General features: G+C 30.9%; 1 protein-coding gene across 1 annotated transcript in view; it reads right to left on the bottom strand.

Moving 5' to 3' along the window:
• Positions 1–5,784: 5,784 nt before the first annotated feature.
• LOC123656368 overlaps positions 5,785–20,192 on the bottom strand; it is a 31,166-nt gene continuing 16,758 nt past the window's right edge. Inside the window, exons 2-3 of the mRNA XM_045592059.1 lie at positions 7,763–7,981; positions 5,785–6,974 (exon numbers count right to left, since the gene is read on the bottom strand). Of these exons, the coding sequence (XP_045448015.1) occupies positions 5,871–6,974; positions 7,763–7,981 (1,323 nt within the window). The 3' untranslated portion in view covers positions 5,785–5,870. The remainder of the gene's footprint in view (positions 6,975–7,762; positions 7,982–20,192) is intronic.

Here is a 20,192-nt window from a genome sequence, read left to right as displayed (position 1 = left end):
CCCAATCACCCTCCACCTCAGGAGTTCTGATCACCTTATTCACCGACAGGATATGAACCACTAAGAATAAACTTACACTACTGTTTATAAATAAAACTTATTTACTCACTTTTGAATGTTTTTATTTCGAAGATCGTTCACGTGCGTTGCTCCAGTGCGTCTCCCAAAATAACTAAACGTAACGTCAACGTGTGTAACGTTTGCCATCTAGCGATTATTTTGCGAAATTTCTTGATTGGTCAACTCAGGGAGATTCCGGTAGAGAGTACGGCCATCTCGAATGGATTTACCCTAATTGTTTTTCCCCTCAAAATGTTTTACGCAAATAAAGTTTAATTAACTTCTAAAGTTTAAATATACAAAACTCTAAACTTAGTATTAAACTAAGTAATTAACTAAGTAATTACAGCTATGAAACGTGAATGCCGCTTTTATTAGTTTTCATTTAGTGAAACCTAAAAACAGTTTTCAACGGTGATATAAACTTATTACATATTAATTACTATATTTACATTACCCCTACAATTTTACAAATAGCAAAGATTTATCCTAAAATGTTTAATTTTATATGTATAGAGAAATAGATGCCTCCAGGGCATATTAGGTATTATTTTATTTTTTTATTATTCTTAGATATCATTAAAGTATTTTGATAGGTACATTTTAAGCTTTTTCACTTGAAGTCTTTGATATGAAATGACGCTTTCTATGAAACTTAACGAATCTTATGGTAATTAATTTTCGAAATAAAAATAACAAAGTAAGAAATTACATGATTTTAAAAGCCTTTTCAATATTGTACCTACATTAAGAATAAAAAAAAAATTAAATTGATATCGTGGTATATTTTGTTTATATTTAAAAAAGAATAGCCGTGCATTTAAATAAATCCAACTGTCAAAAGAGATGATTTTATGAGTATTCTATTAATATTGTAAGGTACAATGCGTGCTACGTAAGGTTTTACCAGTTACCTTTATAAAGGATAAAAAGTACCAATTTTATTTATTTTATTTATTTTATTTATTTTATTTATTTTATTTATTTATTTAACAATTTATGTACACTGGGAAAGCAAAAGGAAATAGCTCTTATAAACAATGCTGGTACAAAGGCACTACTTATCCCATGATGGAATCTCTTCCAGTAGTCCTGCTACAGGAAACTTATAAAACAGTCGCAAAATTAGCGTGTACAATCTAAACATATAGATAATAAAAATATAATATAAATACATAATTATACAATATATAAATAAATACATAATAATTTATACACACGTAGATACAAATAATACGATACTTATACATACACGCATACACATATACGATACATAATATAATACATACGATAATAAATTCCAATACGCATAAGGACACTTAATTAAATCAAATCAAATTAATCAAATTAATTTTCTTAGAAAATTCTTGAAATCGAGTATTTTAATGGACGTTATAAGTTCGCTGCACTAACGCTATATTTCAAAGTACCGCAACATTTACAACTCCTTTGATCTTCGGGACTGTAAATACGGCGCTCGTTATTTCGCACCCAGTTAATTTAGCTTCACAGCTTCTGTATTTGTGTTGCATCGACACGTGTCGAGCAGATGTGAATTAGCGCATATAGGTGTACCTGCCATTCATACCTGCGCAAAAGGTTTCCAATTACGCAAACTGAAATTATACAAACAATGTCGTAAAGGTTTTATTCTATCTACCAGATCAATGAATAACCCGGTAAACATCGATCAATGAATAACCCGAATCATTTTTTTTGACATATTGATTTTTTTTTGTTTCTTTTCTTTTATAAAAACTTCATGCTAATAGTAACGAACACAACAAAAAAGAGATCCAATTTGGTGCAGTCGTTTGAAAGATATGCGCGTACATACATTTCGGTGATCCATTTTTATATACGTAGATAAGATGTTGTTACCGGTAGCCTATAGTAATATTATAAACAGGAGAAAGCCAAAAATATTCATTTTTACAGTATAAAATACAAACTTTCGAAGTAATACGACTCTTGAGGGTAAAGTTTAATAAATCTTACATTACTAAACGCTTACTTTGACAAATGGTTTTTTTTTTTCTAATTTGTCATATTTTATATATTAATCTTCAATGGTTTCAATTTTCTTATATTTAATCATAAAATCCTTAAGAGCCATTTCACAATTTTACGCTCTGCAAGTTTAGGTAAATTTGGTTGTATCGCGCGAGTCGTGCGAGCCGCGCGATGTTTGTGCTAGTACGTATAGTGTGACAACCAAAAGACCATCGTGATCATTTTCTGATGTATAATAAAAATTATAACTATGGTATAAAATGTTTTTTACATAATTAATTTGTTAAAAATTTCAAGTATGTTATATAACAACAGTCTATAAATTTAAAATAAAATTAAAAAAAATCAATTTTATGAAACAATTTTTTTAAATTGATTTAGTTTTTTCAGTTTACGAATGAATCTAATATTTACGATATGAATAAAAAAGCATTTAATGACATCGACACCGACAAACATATTAATTAACAAATAACAAGACAAACAGATTGAAATGCCTATTTGTATTGATAGTGTGAGAAAAGAAAATTAAATTATACATTTGTTTACAGAAATTATCATTATATTATTTTACAGTCATTTTCGTAATATGTTTATTTTATTTATATTTTATTATGAAAGTATCAAATGCGTTTTATCCGCTATAACAACAGGCGCTTGGCGCGTGTGAGCGAAAGAGACGGCTGCGCAGAATTTGGCGTGGACCTTACCTCTAAGAGCGCTAGCGCTCGACTGATTTACCGGGCTTGATGCGTGGCAATATATACTATCTTTTTATTATTTAATATAAAATGTATTAAAAATAATTACATCTTTTAATTATTTTTTTTGTATTCCTTAATGATGTAAGTTTACTTTGATGAAGATAGTTCGTTAAAATTTCTTAGTTTTCTAAGAGAAATATCGCTTTTAAAATTGTACTTATTTGGAAAATATTCGTAACTTTAAATTTTTTTTATCGTTTAATAGAGATACAAATGGAATAAAAATCTATGATAGTGGACAACAAAATTATATTCCACATATTATGATATTTTTTTAAAATGGTTTCAACGTAGAGGTTATTGAAAAGTAGGACTTCAAAGTATACATTGCGACCGTTTACCCAGGGAGGAGGCTGATGAAAAGGTTAATAATTTTATATACACTTAATATAAATCAAAATTCTGATCTGACTATGGACTACAACAAAGGTTGCTCTATTATATTTCAAGAATATAAATTACATTATTGCATCCAACACTGAGATTAACGACGTCAAAATATTACAATTTCGCGGATTGTTACCGATTTTTGTGAAATGGCTCTTAATAACAACGAGCATAAACCAAAATGCTAACGCGATAAATCTTTGCTCAAGTCTTATCTTGTATTCTTATGACTGAAACAATTTTTTTGGCACGATTGCAGGAAAGCTTAGTATAAAATCTCGTCTTTCTGCAGAAAAGATAAATACATGTATATATGAATTGTGTTATGTAGGTACTAGTACCTGACTGAGTCATCTAAAGTGAAATATGTGGGTAATATCTTAAAAAACAATGCGGTATAATTTTTTACTAACCTAAACTGATATATTTTTAAATTAATTGCGGATATTTGAAGTTCAATAGATACACCAACTCCAGTTTTAAAGCATTAATATATCTAGGACATATAAAACATATTTTATATGCCATAACCAAGTACACATATTTAGTATTACAGCGAACCTGAGTGATAAAATCCGGGCTTACATAACAAATTCGAATATGTGATACGCCAGCAATTAGTGTTGGCAAAGTTCATATTGAACTCATAAATCTAATTTAGTCCAGTCCAAAGTGACACACGTGACCTCTTACGGTAGTAAATATGAATAAGAGGTAAATTTTATTAGGTAAATAAAAAATATATATCAAATAGGTAAGTATATTAATTTACAAAAGGCTTATTTTTGATGAAGGGTTGATGCAGTCATTGCAACAAGTGATTGTTAGATCTTATCAGTCGTGATTTCGACCCTTGTCATTTTTGTCCTGCTAATACCTAGTAGGTTATTTTCTTTAATCTATATAAAGTACTTTGTACATTTTAAAACATATATTTTCCTATTTTTAAGTACCCAAATAATTATTATCATTTTATCAAAATTTAATGTTTTATGTTCATTTATTTATTGCTTGTAATAATAAGCTGTAAAAGTTCTAAGATTTTTCAATTCTTAGCTTCAATAACGATTTGGGTCAAATTATATTCAGAAAATTTAAGAATTATCAAAATTCGGTTCAAAGTTGCGTAAATAACGTTAATTAATGCATGGGAAACTTTTTAAATATGTGAAAAAAGTGTAGGTTCTCAACTCAACTGTATTGTATTTCCATGATTTTTTGTAATACGAAGCCTTTTCGTCGTTGAATTGATTATTTTATAGTGGTAACAAAACACCATTGGCTTATTTTGGCACGATAAATTTTGCTAAAGAGAAAAGAATGAATTATAAGTAAATAAATATTTGCCGAGAAGAAAATGAAATAAAACTCCAAAAAATTTGTAATGTCTTTTCATTTAATCTCATAGATTTATATTACTTTAACACAAATCTTAAATAACAGCTCTTTGACTAGAATAACAATCATTGACAAATTTATTAATCATTTGAGATTAAACAACGACAATTAGTACTCATACATATCTTGAATAAAATCTACGCTCAAAATACTTTACAATTGTCTAGTTAAATATTCAATACAAACATCAAAAGTGCTTCCATGTAGAAGAACAATTTCGAATTAAATACTTTTTTAACACTTTATAAATACTTTTTGGCTAGACAAAATTATTTAGCGAATAACGAAATTCGATTGTTGACAAGTACACGTCTCATAAAGTATGTTTTTATTTTAAATAGATTTATATTATATATAAAGGCTCATTCTGACTTGCTCTTACTACAGATAAATAATTCATATTAGTTAAATACTTCTATACTTCTGGAATGTATTTACATATAACTGATAACACTCTGATGATTCTTCTTATATTATATTATAATTTAAATATTTCTTCTAAAAGTGTACATACTAATTGATTTTAAAGTATTCTTCTTAAAATGCTTCCTCGTGCTTCCGAAATATAAATATATTTATAGATAACTCGTTTTAATGCGAGTGTCGTGTTCAACATTGAGATCACTATCACTCCTCAAAGTGAGGAGTATATAATGCTATTATCACTTTCCATTGTTCTACTTAAGCATTACGCACTACACTATAGGCGTAGAATCCAAACTTTGGACGGCGGCATTGTATAAAAGCGTTGCATCTTGTGTTTTTCCTAACATACTTGTAACATAACGTTATATAGTAATGACTAGTTTTGTGCAAATCTCATTTCGTCTAAATATTACTGTGATATACTTTTAAGCTTCTGTTATAACAATGCCCATAGAAATCTATAAGAAAATAAATAACAAAAAATATATCCAACCATCTTATATAATTTTCTTTCTAAATCTAAGAAATATTTCAGAAAAGTTTTTAGAAGTACGCACTAAAGTAATACTTCGGTTTGTAAAGCTAACGATATGGAGGAACCCTGTAGGATAAATCATTACGTCTACGATAGAGTAGTAAATAGAGATAGGAAACAACACTTGGTCACAGTTTGGTCAGGAAGATCGAGTGTTAATAGAAAGCGATTAGAAATAATTCAATTAAATAACAACAAAACTCGACTGAACTGCACGCACATTTATTGTCTTCTACACATTACAATTTATATAGCAATTTCAATAATATTATAGAAAAAGACCCGTTTTATAGAATATCATTCTTAATTATATGCGACCGTTGAGGCCATGATAGTAGTAGCTGTTCCTCGGCAGCTTTATCGATATTTATATGATTTGATAGAGCTGGAGAACAGGTCATAGTACCTAGAAGGGCGCCACTCGATCGTGAATGTTGTCTGCAGAGTGGTCGACGAGAAGGTGACTCGCTTTCGTCAGACATGGCCCTGGTTACTGTAATTCGAGGAGATTGTCGTCGTCTACGTTCCCTATTAACACCTTCTTCTAAACCGAGTGCTCGCCCAAGAACAACGTGTGGTGGTGCTCTTATTAAAGGAATGGCAGATGTGCGAGATTTAGGGGTTTCATCTTCTTGAGAAGCTTGTAGCATATTACAAGAAGATGCACGTTGTGCCGGTCTTTCTGCTCCACGCAAACCCATAGCTGCTGCGTCAGACAGTCGTCTGGTTGTCGGTGGCCTTATACAGCCGGAACCAGCAGATAAAGAGGGTCGTCGAGATCCACAAGCACTAGGTGTTCTCGCTTGAATTTCTTGAGTAACTTCACTTTTCGTCATCCTTTTCCTTCGATAGTTGCGTAAAGAATCTCTAAAAGCTCTACTACGAATTCCATATAAAATGCCATTGACAGGAGGAGCCGCGGCCAAAAGTGCCGCCGCTAGAGCAGCTAAAGGTTGTGGGGGTACAGAGACAGCTGGCCATATTAATACACAATAGTATGGAAAGTACAAGACTGCCAATGATCCTAATGGTTGTAAAACAGCAGATAAAGCTCGTCTTCGGGGAGGTGGTGGAGGAGAAAATGGGTTACGTTGATGAGTTACAGTAACTTGTGCTGATAACGTAACTTCATATATTGCTGCAGCTATTCGATGTCTGTGATATCGAGCTATACGTAAAATTTTTAGGCTGCAAAGAAGAACGAGCGTAGTAGGTAATAACAGAGTTAACAATGCGTAAAGGAGACAAAACCCTAAAGCAGCAGGTCCAGCACCACAGTCAGGAGCACAGCTTCCGAGACCAATGCTGTAGACCAGAGGAGGTTGCTTTGCTGCCAGTGGCGCCAAAAGGGCAGCTAGTGCAATCCAGCCGCTGGCGACGCAGAAGATTACCTGAAATGAGATATTTTGCTAAAACAGTCGTAGGGTGATATTTTACTTATATTTTTTATCAGATAAAGCAATTTTCTCGTGAAGAGTTGTCATTATAATTGGTTAAATACTTTCAAAAATTCATCAATTACAAACCAGCGAACAGAAAAATGTTTAGTAAAGATAAAATGTTTCATAAAATGATAATGTTATTTTATTAAAGATCAAATTGAAGTCAGTGATTTCAATTTAATTTGAGACTTACGGAATATAATTTATTACTCGAAATATGATATGTATTATACAATCTACTGCCATTCGTCTACTTATTATTATTTGTTTAATAATTTACAGATGATAAAGCTTTTACCCTGGTATCATATTTTAATCTAATTAGTTACGAAGCAATTATTTACTCTGAGAATATAAAAGCTGCTCTCTTTCACTAACAAAAGTATTTGATTAAATTGATAGTATTTTGTCTAAGAAAAAATTTGGAATAAAATATATTTTACAAAGTCGTCGGAGTTAATTTAACATATTATCAATGCCGTAACTTACTTAAAATCTATTGTACAAAACTAATCACAAAATTAAATATAATGGACAGTAGAAACTGTATCAAAACCTGATGAACCTGATGTATTGTAAAGAAAAAGTGGCGAATACGATGATAGCATCACGATAGCGCAATTATATACTAACGATTACGATTCTGGTCATTATAATTTTTATATAATAAGAACAGAATAAAATAGTAAGTTTTACAAAACCCTGTTTAAAGAAACGCAACAACTTTTGTCATACACCTTTTTAGCAGAAACAATAGCCGCATAATGCAGTGGTGCAGCAATAGCAGCAGCACGATCCGCGTGAAGCCCACACACAGTCCACAGCTGGAGAGGGTGTAACGCGTGGAGCAGTGCCCCACACGCACAAGTACCCTCGCTACCACATAAAGCTACGCCACTCGCCAGAGCACCCACTGCTCCTAAGTGTACCAATAACACTGATGACGCTGATGCTGGCTGTAAACAAAAGAAAAACATAATGAGAAAACAGTTTCCATATTTATGGTACTATGAGTGTCAGAATAACACATAGGCTTCTTTTAACGCGACATGTCCACGAGATCAGAAATTACGCCAAACCGCAAGGCGCAGCTAATCACTACATAGTATAAAACAAAGTCGCTTCCTTCTGTCTTTATGCTTAGATCTTTAAAACCACACAAAGGATTTTGATGCGGTTTTCTTTAGTAAATAGAGTAATTCCAGAGAAAGTTTTATATTATAATACAGGAATAATCTAGTAGAGGAACACTGATAGTTTTAGAGGTTTCTAATGTGATATCGTAAATAAACACATTTCTTGCACATATATATTTTTATTTTATATTTAGTATCAGCACTGCACCCGTGCAACCGCAGCCGGGCGGGTTGCTCGTATTATTATAAATGCGAATGTAGCTTTTATGTATTGCTTTTTTTGTATTTCCTGTCAAACTTTTGAAAACCTGCTGTACAGCTCACGATAAAATTTAATATATGGAGATGTTTGGGTAAGGGTCATAGGCTGTAAAACTTGATAATACTGGTACGATTTGGACATAAAGGGAAATTTCACGATAAAAACTGCGTTAAAGACATAATCGATCACGCTTTACAACGATTATGGAATTAGAAGCGTAAAATATTCAAGTAAATACGCGTTATCAAAGATTAATCAAAAAGTACTCATCAGATCTCGATCAAATTCAATGGGACTATATGACAATCGACAATTATCAAAATCAGTATAACCAGTGGAAAGTTATACGGTATAATACAACGTAGATCGACAAAAAAATAGTCAAGTAAATACGCATTATTAGTGATAAATCAAAAAGTACTCGTCAGATCTCAATTAAATTTAAATGGGACCACATGACACGCGCAACTTTTCGATAAAAAAATCAGCGATCAATCATCGGCCCACCTAATAAAAAGTTCTAAGGTAACATAAATAAAGAAAATAGATTCGAATTAAGAACCGCCTTGTTTTTTTTTTTTTTTTTTTGAAGGCCGTTAAGAAAATAAGGCGTTTATTTATATTAATATTAGAAAGCTGAAAAGTTTGTTTTTTGTTTAAACGCTTTAATCTCAGGAAAAACTGGTTCAAATTGATTTTTTTTTTGTGTTGCATAGTCCATTTAAGTACAGTACAGTACACAGCTAGTTCTGTAATAAAATGATGCATTTTTATTTCGTAACAAGAAATGATCTTTAAAGTTTATTCTTGATTGTTTTCAATTAAAACTTTATATACGTAATTAAGTTATTCGACGGAATTTCTTTATCCAAGGCTTCACTTTTTATGAAACGATAATAATTGACGTTGTAAGGAAACTAACTTTAGCCATGTTTAATTAAAAAAGGAATACTAGTGTATTATCATATTTTATATTAATGGAAATTACAAAATATGTTTTTACGCGTATTTACCCACATATGAAATCCTCAACAATTTTACCAAATACACAAAAAGAAATAAGGCTTTTTGCACGCTCAGGGCAGAAAATACCAGACGATGGACCTGCCCAGAAAATAACTTAAAAATAACATCATGTCAAGAAACGAATCCTAATAAAGTTCGACATTATACAGATGATAGAATAAAACAGGGAACGTCATTGATCGGACCGCTGTTGCCAAAGTTACCTAGCGTTCAATGGAGAGAATGTAAGAAGACCGGGTTAGGGTGCAGAGCGACATCAACTTTTAATAGCTAAAGTTCGTGATATAATAATACGATAACAACAATAACTGTTTATAAAAGATGTCGTATTTATAATAATACTAGCGACCCGTGTCAATCAGTGTTCCTCTACTATATTATGCATGTATTATACATATAAACCTTCTTCTGGAATAACTCTATTTAGTAAAGAAAACCGCATCAAAATCCGTTGCGTAATTTTAAAGATCTAAGCATACAGACAGCGGGAAGCAACTTTGTTTTATACTACGTAATGACAAAGCTAAAGAGTTTGTTTTTTTGTTTGTTTGAACGCGTCATCAGCGTCCATTTACCGATTAAGGTCATAGTTATAATATTTTAGTACGTTTTTCCTTAAACGAACGAGGGTGAAACCGCGGAGCCCCACTAGTCACATATTAGTGGGCGAGGAAATCATTTATTTTCGTTTTAAAAATGTGAAAAATATTGAACATAAGTATACAACAATACTTTTTCTTCTGTCCCAAGGTTTTGACCATGTTTTAATTAGTAAAGCTATGTAGGTAACATAAATATAACTTAAAATGAGGTTATGTAGAGAGGGCAAAAATTTATCAAATATTCAGCGAGCTCTTGAATGAAGTCTGTGAAAACTATTTGTACGTAATTTTGCGACCATTTTGCTTTCAAGATGCGTTATTAATTTTATAATTAGTAAAGTTATTAAGTATAATAAACAAATCTTAAAATTTAATAAATATAAGACACAAAATAAAATTAGTCCGATTGTAATCGTTATATACTTTTCTTAGAACTCCCCTTTTTTTATTTACGATCTATAAAAAAATTACACAATTTCTATGCCTAAACACTATTCATGAAACAATAAAATATAATCATTTTTAAAAAATGCAAGAAAATGTACTACAAAAGACAGCTACAAATTATACAAGAATATTCTATGTAGTATATAATTGTTTGCATTCTGATTTTTTTCCTATACAACTAGTTCAGCAAACAAGTGGCTCACCTTATAGTAACCAAAAGCGCGTTGGCGACTCTAACCCCTAGCCCAGTCTGGTAACATTACACACTACAGAAACACAACACTGCTTGAGAGCATCAACTATGTAATTATGTATAAGGTCGAGGTACTTCCCTAGTCGGGCTGCTCCAGATTTTTAACAGGATATTTCCTGCTGTGCCCTACCCCAGTTTCCAGTTGTTTTATAATAGCTTAGGGAATAGAAGTCAAGTAAGTGCTTGCAGCTGACTTGTATTCAACTGAGAGTTTCATGACTTACACACTCATATATAGTAGATATTTATTTATATACATTTAATATACACATACAAATCACACAATATATTGTTGTCACTATTATATACCTTTACGTGAATATTACGAGATTATCTCATCAACTCTACACTTTAAACGTCATTAGCATAAATTTCGTGCTATCGAAAATGCATTTATATGGAGTGCTGTTATTTATAACAGCACTCAATTGTTATTGAATTACGGCTGAACATAAATAATGTTTTGGTTTCTCGAATATATGTGTTTTATCTAAAACAGTATACCTTACAGTATCTTACTTCGTTTTACCGTATGATATTTGATGACCTTGACCGCTGAGAATGATTTTTTTGAAACGAAAGTGTTTGTAAACTTAGTGATTCCCACACATTTCAGCGGTCATTCTCTCGGTACACATTTTATTGAAATAAACCAATACAATATTAAAGAAAATATGAATAATATTAGTAATGTTATTGGTATTCACTCTAATATTATTAATATTGAATTAAGACTTGAGTTACCTATAAGTACTTATTTAAAATGGAAACATGAAAAATAACGAAAAATTATTATGTATCAAAGTTATTCTTTATAATTTTCAACGTTATTAAAAACAATGATGATACAATGGGAGTCATGGTCGCATTTTCACTAATAAAAAAATATTATTTATGGATAAATTGCATGAGAGCTTGCACTTGTCCCGGATATAAGAGCGTTCGTTGTTTCCGCGAGCAATGGAATTTTCCCGTCAACTTCCGTTAACCCAGATGAGAGAAATAAATGGCTTTATATATATTTTTTGTAACAGTCTAATTGGTTCGTTATATAATGATATTTTATTACTTTATTTTAAAGTTTTTCTAACTTGATTGGGTTCCTTTGCTCTTGAATTATGACGATTCGTGAAGATGACTTTGAGTAAGTAATTAAGTAATATAACATCATCACTTAGGATTTATGACATAAGAAAACGTTTTATATTTTTGTTCGTCATTTCAGAAAGTAAACAAAAATATGTGTTTACGTAACACATCTTTTTTAGGTAAATACGTACCTTTAAGCTTATGTGGAAGACATTTGCTCAATAAATCCTTATCACAATGTTCACGTTTGAAGGAAAAGTTGTTTATTCCATTGTTGCTATAAATTTTCCACGATTAAGTCATATGTTATATATTTATATAACATATTTAACTTATAAAGTCGATACCTCGACGATTCCTTTGTATTAGTATATCTACTAAATATATGTATGTATTCAATAAGTGATGTTTTCTTAAAGACCAATACATAGTTATGACATAAATTAGAAAACCATGCAAAAGTAATATCTGTAGTAACTATCTATATAACAATATAAATGACTCAACTTAAAGTCTGGTTTAAAAGTATGGTTTAAAAAATAGTAATTATGGTAAGTCATAAAAACATACACAACCTTCCCGCTAAAAATGAAAAGAATTTACAGACCTCAGTGATAGAATAGAATAACAACATTGTATACTTTTTGGCAACATCAACGTAAAAGACTTGACGTACTGTTGAAAGTTAAATGTGACAATTTCAATCAAGGTCTAGGATAATGTAATGCACTACAACAATTATGAAATTCTAATAATGTGTAAAGGGATTCGTAATGAATGAACTATAGAGTTTAAGTAAGAGATACTTGCATGAGCCATGCAAAATGTAAGTTACGAAAAAAGTTTTATAATCTTTATGCTAGGGATGTATATTGTCTTGCATTCAACTAAGGCATTTTTTTACATTATATGAAAAAAATATCTTAATTTCTATTTAATGTTTATAGAATGAAACCTTTTAAGGTTGTGTAAAATTTTGTACTTGAAAAGGGTTTTCGACTATTTAATAAGAAATTGTTCAATTAATTCATAACATATTTTTAAAACTCAAAGTGATAAACGTCATGACAGTATTATGAAAATATTGAAAGATTCCTATTATGTACTTAAAATATTGTACACAAAAGTCAGTCAGTCAGTCGGCTCAGCCTATTGCAGTCAACTAATGAACACAGGCCTCCCCAAATTCGCACCAGGCATCCCGGTTTTCCGCAATCCCCATCCAACCCACAGCGGCAATCTTACGTAGATCATCGGTCCAGCGGGCCGGAAGACGTCCCACACTGCGTTTGCCAAGACGCGGTCTCCACTTCAGGACACATTTGCTCCAACAGCCGTCGGTCCTGTGATATGGGTGACCAGCCCACTGCCACTTCAACTTGCTAATTCTGTGGGCTATGTCGGTTATTTTCGTTCTCTCATGGAAAGTCTCATTTCTAATCCTATCTTTGAAAGAAACCCCAAGCATAGCCCGTTTCATTGCACGATGAGCGACTTTAAGCTTGTGGACCAGTCCTTTCGTCAGTGTCCACGTCTCGACTCCGTATGTCAACACAGGCAGGACGCATTGCTCGAAGACTTTTGTCTTCCAGCATTGCGGAATCTTCAAAGTGAATACTCGACGAAGCTTGCCAAACGCCGCCCATTTGAACCGAATCCTCCTATCCTTGTTGTACACAAGAACTGTGCATTATTTTAACTGTATAATTTTTTTATATAGTTTAATAAATATTCATGTTAATTTTCAGTTCAGTTGTGATGAATGCAGTCGAAGTTAATTCATCATGTGTTGCATATTTACTTGTTGTGGGTGGATGGTGGATCTCATACAGAGGTAAGCTGCTTCATTACTAGCGGATAAAACTCATTGTAATGTACAGTATTTATGTATATACCTATGAATTAAAAATAGTAATTAGTATACGTACCAGCACAGATATTGACGCTAGTATATTAAGTGACCATAATTATGTTTTTCGCAAACTTGGGGAGGCCTATGTCCAGCAGCGGACTGCGATAGGCTGATGGGTTTAAAAAATGAAACAAAGGATAAGGTAAAAAGGATTGTCGAATTCTCGTACAATAGCATACTACGAGAGACAACTAGTATCCCATAAGGACTGAGAGATGCACTATTCAATTTTACTGATATGGGTGTTTACTCTATATAAAGCCAGTGGTATGAAAAAAGTTATAGGGAGTGAAATAATGTGAAACAATGGTGAGAAGTGACGATGAGATTGACGCTTTATAACACTTTTAGCTGTATATGTAAGATGTAGATATAATAATATACCAGAATTTACTGTGCCGGTACGAATAGAAGACGTCAATTTATGTTTTTTAAATTTTTATTATTTATTTAATTTTATTTTGATTCATTTAACAGGACATTTTAATTTTTAAATATCAAAATAATCTCTCGTAAGAAGTGAACTCCAAGTCGCGAGTCGGATCTGACACTTGTACGTTTTTATTTACGCCTGCTTTCCTCTGAGGCAGCAATTTAATTTCCGTGGCTAGCACGTGTAAATCGTACCTTGAGTTCTTACTAAATCGATATCATCGTGTCCACTGGATTGTTTGACTTGATTTTAAACTCTTGACTGTAACTTGATTTAAAATAACAAATACATAGAGACTTTTTCTAACTTTCTTTAATTAAACTTCGTTTCATCATTACAGCCTATACAGTCCACTGCTGGACATAGGCCTCCACAAGTTTACGCCAAAAATAACGTGAACTCATGTGTTTTGCCCATAGTCACCACGCTGGGCAGGCGGGTTGGTGACCGTAACCTTAATTAAACTTTACTAAACTTCGTTTAGTAAAGTTTAATTAAGTTTTCGATTATTTTTTACTTTTCAATAGTAATGATATTTTCTGACCTTAAACTGTCTTAACTTTGTACATTTTTTAACTCTATTTTAATGCAAAAAAATAATTAAGATATTTATATTGTATTTTTTTGGTTTTAACTTACATAACATATATAATTCAAGTAACATATATTTATTTTTAATAATTAAACATCTCACGAGCTTTGATTGAATCTATATTTATTAATTTTAATAACAATAAGGGTAAATATTTTGAGGAAATTAAATAATAATTAAACAATAAATGTTTTACTGAAATATATATATTACTTCAAAAAAAAATCTGGTCATAGATTTATCATGGAAATTATTTATATATACTACTAGCTGTACCCGCGACATCGTCCGCGTGGAATTTAACAAAAAAGTTATTATTCAGTTCGCAGAGTTAAAAAATAAATAAAATAGTTATGAAAAAAAGTAGTCTAAGTTACTCTTTACCACATCAGCTATCTGCCAGTAAAAGTCCCGTCAAAATCGGTCCAGCCGTTTAAGAGATTAGCCGGAACAAATAGACAAACAGACAAAAATTGTAAAAAAAGGTATTTTGGTATATGTACCGTGTAGCAAAAAGCGGTTATTTTAATATTACAAACAAACATTCCAATTTTATTTATTTGTATAGATTGGTCGCCCATTGGTCGAAATTCGACCATAATTAATTTAAATTATAAGTTTGATATTATTAAGGTTCTGTTGGCAATGATTATACCTACTTCTATAACAATAAACAAAAGAGTATATATATATATATGCGTGTGGATGTCAAATACATGGCAGTGTGTGTAATGTTTTTATTTATTTATTTAATGTATTGATTTTATGCATAATTTAAAAGAATAATGCATTCTGCAATCCTTCTCTCTATATAAACTGTAAGTGTGCGAAATTTCATACTCCTCCGTCTGCGAAATTTTCGTAAAAAGGGGTATAAGACTTTTTGATTTACATATTTAATATATATTTTTTTCTATTGTATAAAAAAATGGAATTAGATTAGAAAAAAAATCTTCATAATAATGTAATATAGCAAAATTAGTGAAAAACATACAAATCATTTCCAACTTTACATTAGCACGAATAACACAATTTTTCACTAAATAAAGGAACACGATTCAATGAGTAATACACTATTTTACCGATTTATTGTATAAAGTGACATTGATAGAAGATGGTAGTTATTTAATTGTAAGAGATTAATAGATGCGGTTTTTCCGTTTAAATTTATAATCAAAAACCCTTATATTATTTATAATTAAATGGAAGCAGAAATTATTGTTATTTCAGTTTTTCTATACTGTAGCTTTATTTATTTAAGCCTATTATTTGAAATAAAGTCAAAATTATCAAATGCTTAGTACAAAGTTTTGTCTGGCGGCATTTCCTTTCAGACGTGGTTAGTACAAAATAAGCAAAAATAAGTTACGGGCGTTATATATATTAATATTTTATACGTTGCTCATTTATACCCTTTACAGAATATATTTTGAATAATGGTTCATTATTATAAAAAGTATACTTAAATTACATACTTAGAACCTGCAATTCAACAGTAAACAAGTAAACAAACTATTTCTCTTTACATCAAAATTTGTATAGATAAAAATATTTTGAAATTTCATCGTTTTAGCCTTAACGAGATTGAAGTTAGGGGTCGCAATAATTGAATTGACCGTTACAAATTGTCTTAATCATATTTCAGATTGTGGACGTTCACGATGTCTTGCTGTATCAGCTCGGCGGTCTGTTGTTCGCTGATAACCGCTTCAATGTCGGGCGTTGCTCTCGGGTACAACTACTCTTTAGCTGAGTACATGGATTTGAAAGGTTTATTTTAATTTACTGAAATTAACAAATCACTCAAATTGCCTTTGACTTACGCGTTATGCTCGGGTTGTGATGTTCAAACTACAAAATATAACTTATTAATCATAACATTTACGTAGTCTGGAAAGAAACACTGCCAGCCTTGTCCAGTGCTTAGATATCAATGTGGGTTTAGAAAATATTACTAAGTATGTACTTTATTGCTCGTACTTGTATTCACCAATTTGAATATAATAACAACGATAAAGATTCACCTCGTCTTTGTGGATTACTTTGTCATATTAGTGTATTTTATTATTCGGTGGTATACTGCCGAAACAAAAGAGTAAAATTATCTATTCACAAAAAACTTGGTGAATTTAGGATCACTCGATACTTATTTTAGAATACGCCTCAGATAAAATTAAAATTAGATCGTGAATATCAGATAAAAACCATAGAATATGTACAAAGAAAGATAATATGATCGTCTGGAATTCTTACCGTGTTTAGGCATGGAGAGATTCATTATAATACAATGTGCATACAACAAAATTGATCATTTTGAAAATAAATAACAGACGTAAAATAAATATATGCGTAAATTTATATTGCAATTAACCTACTAAATTTACATTGTAATGCATATAGTGCAACAAAATAGGAAACATAGCGACATTTGTAACATAACCACGGAAGGCAATAATTTATAACGACTGATTAATGTTTACATAAATTCTAACTACAAACTAATTCTACTACTACTGTTAAAATAAATTTACTACTACTGTAAAACACACGCTGAATTTAGCGTTCTTTCGCAAATAGAATATAATATTTCATTAACGTCACTATTTATATTATCTTCAAAATTAACTCTAATATATAATTATAGTAAAATACATTTTATAAAAAAAATTAATATCGAGAGGGTACCTATTTACTTTTAGCAGTATAATAAACTAAATTTAATAAGGTCTTTCACTCTATTCATATTAATTTATAAGTAAATCTTATATATAAAATTCTCATGTCACAATGTTAGTTAACATATTCCTCCGAAAGGGCTGGACAGATTTTTATGAAATTTCGTGTGTGGTAGGTCTGAAAATTGGCCAACATCTAATTATCATACCCCTAAGCTATAAGGGGTATGGGGGGTATTAAGGGGGTAATTAACATAGATGGCAAAACAACATTTACAGGATAAGCTAGTATCTTATAATAGTAGTAATAGTTTATAGTATATTTTAGTCTTAAATATAATGACTTGAAATAAATAAAATTAACTTGAAATTGTATTACAATTGCTCCGCAAATAAGTAATCAAACGTATTTAATCAAGAAATCAAATTAATTTATATAAAAAAGACGATTAACGAATCCTCAGTTTAATTGACGATTTTTTGATTATGACTTGATCAAGTAAACTTACAAATTAATTATTATTTATTAGTGCTTTCAATTACTATATCTTTATTTATTTTGAAGATAATTAGACATTAAGTTTTCTATTACTTTAAATTATTGTTCCTAATCTGGGTATATATGTATTGTAGTAAATCATGTCTTCTAGGGGCACATTAAGTCGTCGGCCCGGATTGTTATCATAAATACCTGATAACGATCGACTCTTGTTAAGGAAATTTTTGGCCACGCCGCAATTCAGCGTTGTCGTGTATTATTCTCCAAATTTTATTATAGGTTCAGTTTCACGATATCTTGCTGTATCAGCTCGACGGTCTGTTGTTCGCTGATAACTTCCTCAATGTCGAGTGTAGCTCTCGAGTATACTACTATTAGGCCACCTAGACTGAAACTACCTTCTAGAAATACCAACACCTAATACAATAGCTTTGCCCAGTAATAGGAGATTTTTTTAAGTGGAACATGTGAAGGTTGTTTAAGATAAGTCAATTCAGTATATTTTTATTACAGAAACAAATGTGTCAGTCTATTTGAAACGCGGTGTTTTTGACGATGAAATCGCTGATGATATGGAATGGCGACGCAGTGGTCACCAACCTGTGGCTGGACATATAGGGGAGAATAAACGTAAGTTCAGTTGTACGATTATACACATTTTGTAAAGAGATTACTCTTGAAACATATATATATTTCAGTCGACTGATTTGTCTATCAGTCTTTATAAATGGCTACAGAAATTATATCGATAAATCATTTACTTACGTTTTAGTTTTAACTGGTTCTGACGATGCATCGACCACATTGAGGTCAGGTAGAAGATTAGATGATTCGATATATGAGTCTAACGATCGAAACAATTTCGAAGGATCTTTAATGAGATTAACAGCGAAAGCCCCCGATTCGAGCCCTTCAGAATCTGGCACACCTGAAGTACCGTTAAGCGAGGTAATTAGCAAATTATCTTCTTGTAAATTAATCTTGGTGAATAAATATTGTAATATTTATTCAGTTAAACTTTATTAAAGAAATATGTGTTTTTAATATTCTTTCTAAAATATATACTAAGTTTGTGATAGTATTTTCATGGCATTTGTTAAAATCTAATACCTTAGTGGAAGTTGGCCTGGAATATGTTAAATATATTATGTATGTTTTAGGTAATAAAGCAATATCCGGGATCGCTCGATCAGCTTAAAGCTGTGCAGAGCGTCATTAATATGAGAAAAGCTGCGGCTGCAGCCCGTCGAACAATGGACAAAATTCAAAAGGTTAATCAATTTTGCTAAAGGAAAACCCTTTAATAAATTAGAAGCGAACCTACTTTAGTGAGAATAGATCAACGATTTACAACATTAACACTTTTAATGATGCTTGCAAATAAAATAAAAAACAGAGTTCAATTACAGTCAGTTAGTAAAACAGTCAATTAAATTTATACACATTATTAGCTATAACTCCAAAAGTAGTCGTCAGACCTTGACCAAATTGAAATGACCACATATATAGCACCAGTTTTTGATGTAAAAAAAAAAAATTATTACCAAAATCGGTCCACCAAATAAAAATTAAAACACATAAAAACAATTGATTTGGAAACTTTTTCCTTTTTTAAGTCGGTTAATATTTAACTGACCCGTTTCAGTTATTCGATTATCAACTGTTTTCGTTTCCACGATTTGGATGTTTTATTTGTAAAAATACACATAATAATTATGTTCGTGCTTTTATAATATATGACTTTTTATATAAGTTATGACAACATATATACATAAGAGTTGTTACATAAAAATCTGTCAGTAAATTATCTACCTTAGGAACATATTATTGTATTTATAACCTAATTATTATATACTTATTAGTTTACACGTAAAATAATATACCTATAATATAATATGTAATTATTATATACCTATTATTATAACCTATTTATTAATTAATTGCTGGTGGTCGGTTTAAAGTCCTCAGAGAGTTAGGGATGGAATTTTTAAAATCTCCGAATTTCATTTTAGTAAAGAAAAATGTGACGAAGCTTAAGGAGAATTTTTTACTTCACAAAATTAAATACGATTTTTAGCGTAATATTATTTCTCTAATAATAGAAATAATCAATGAAAAGAAATTTGCTTTTAGTTATAATTGATGGATCTTAGTTAAATTTCAGCTTCTCATTCATTTACAGAATTTAGGTATTGTATGTGACGTCAATTTTCTGCGAGAGTGTAGTGCTTTCGCTGCTAC

The sequence above is a fragment of the Melitaea cinxia genome, chromosome 9 (genome assembly GCF_905220565.1).
Source record: "Melitaea cinxia chromosome 9, ilMelCinx1.1, whole genome shotgun sequence".
In the NCBI taxonomy this organism is placed as follows: Eukaryota; Metazoa; Arthropoda; class Insecta; order Lepidoptera; family Nymphalidae; genus Melitaea; species Melitaea cinxia.
The sequence above is the reverse complement of the archived record's forward strand: the minus strand, read 5'-3'. Positions and strand labels throughout refer to the sequence as shown.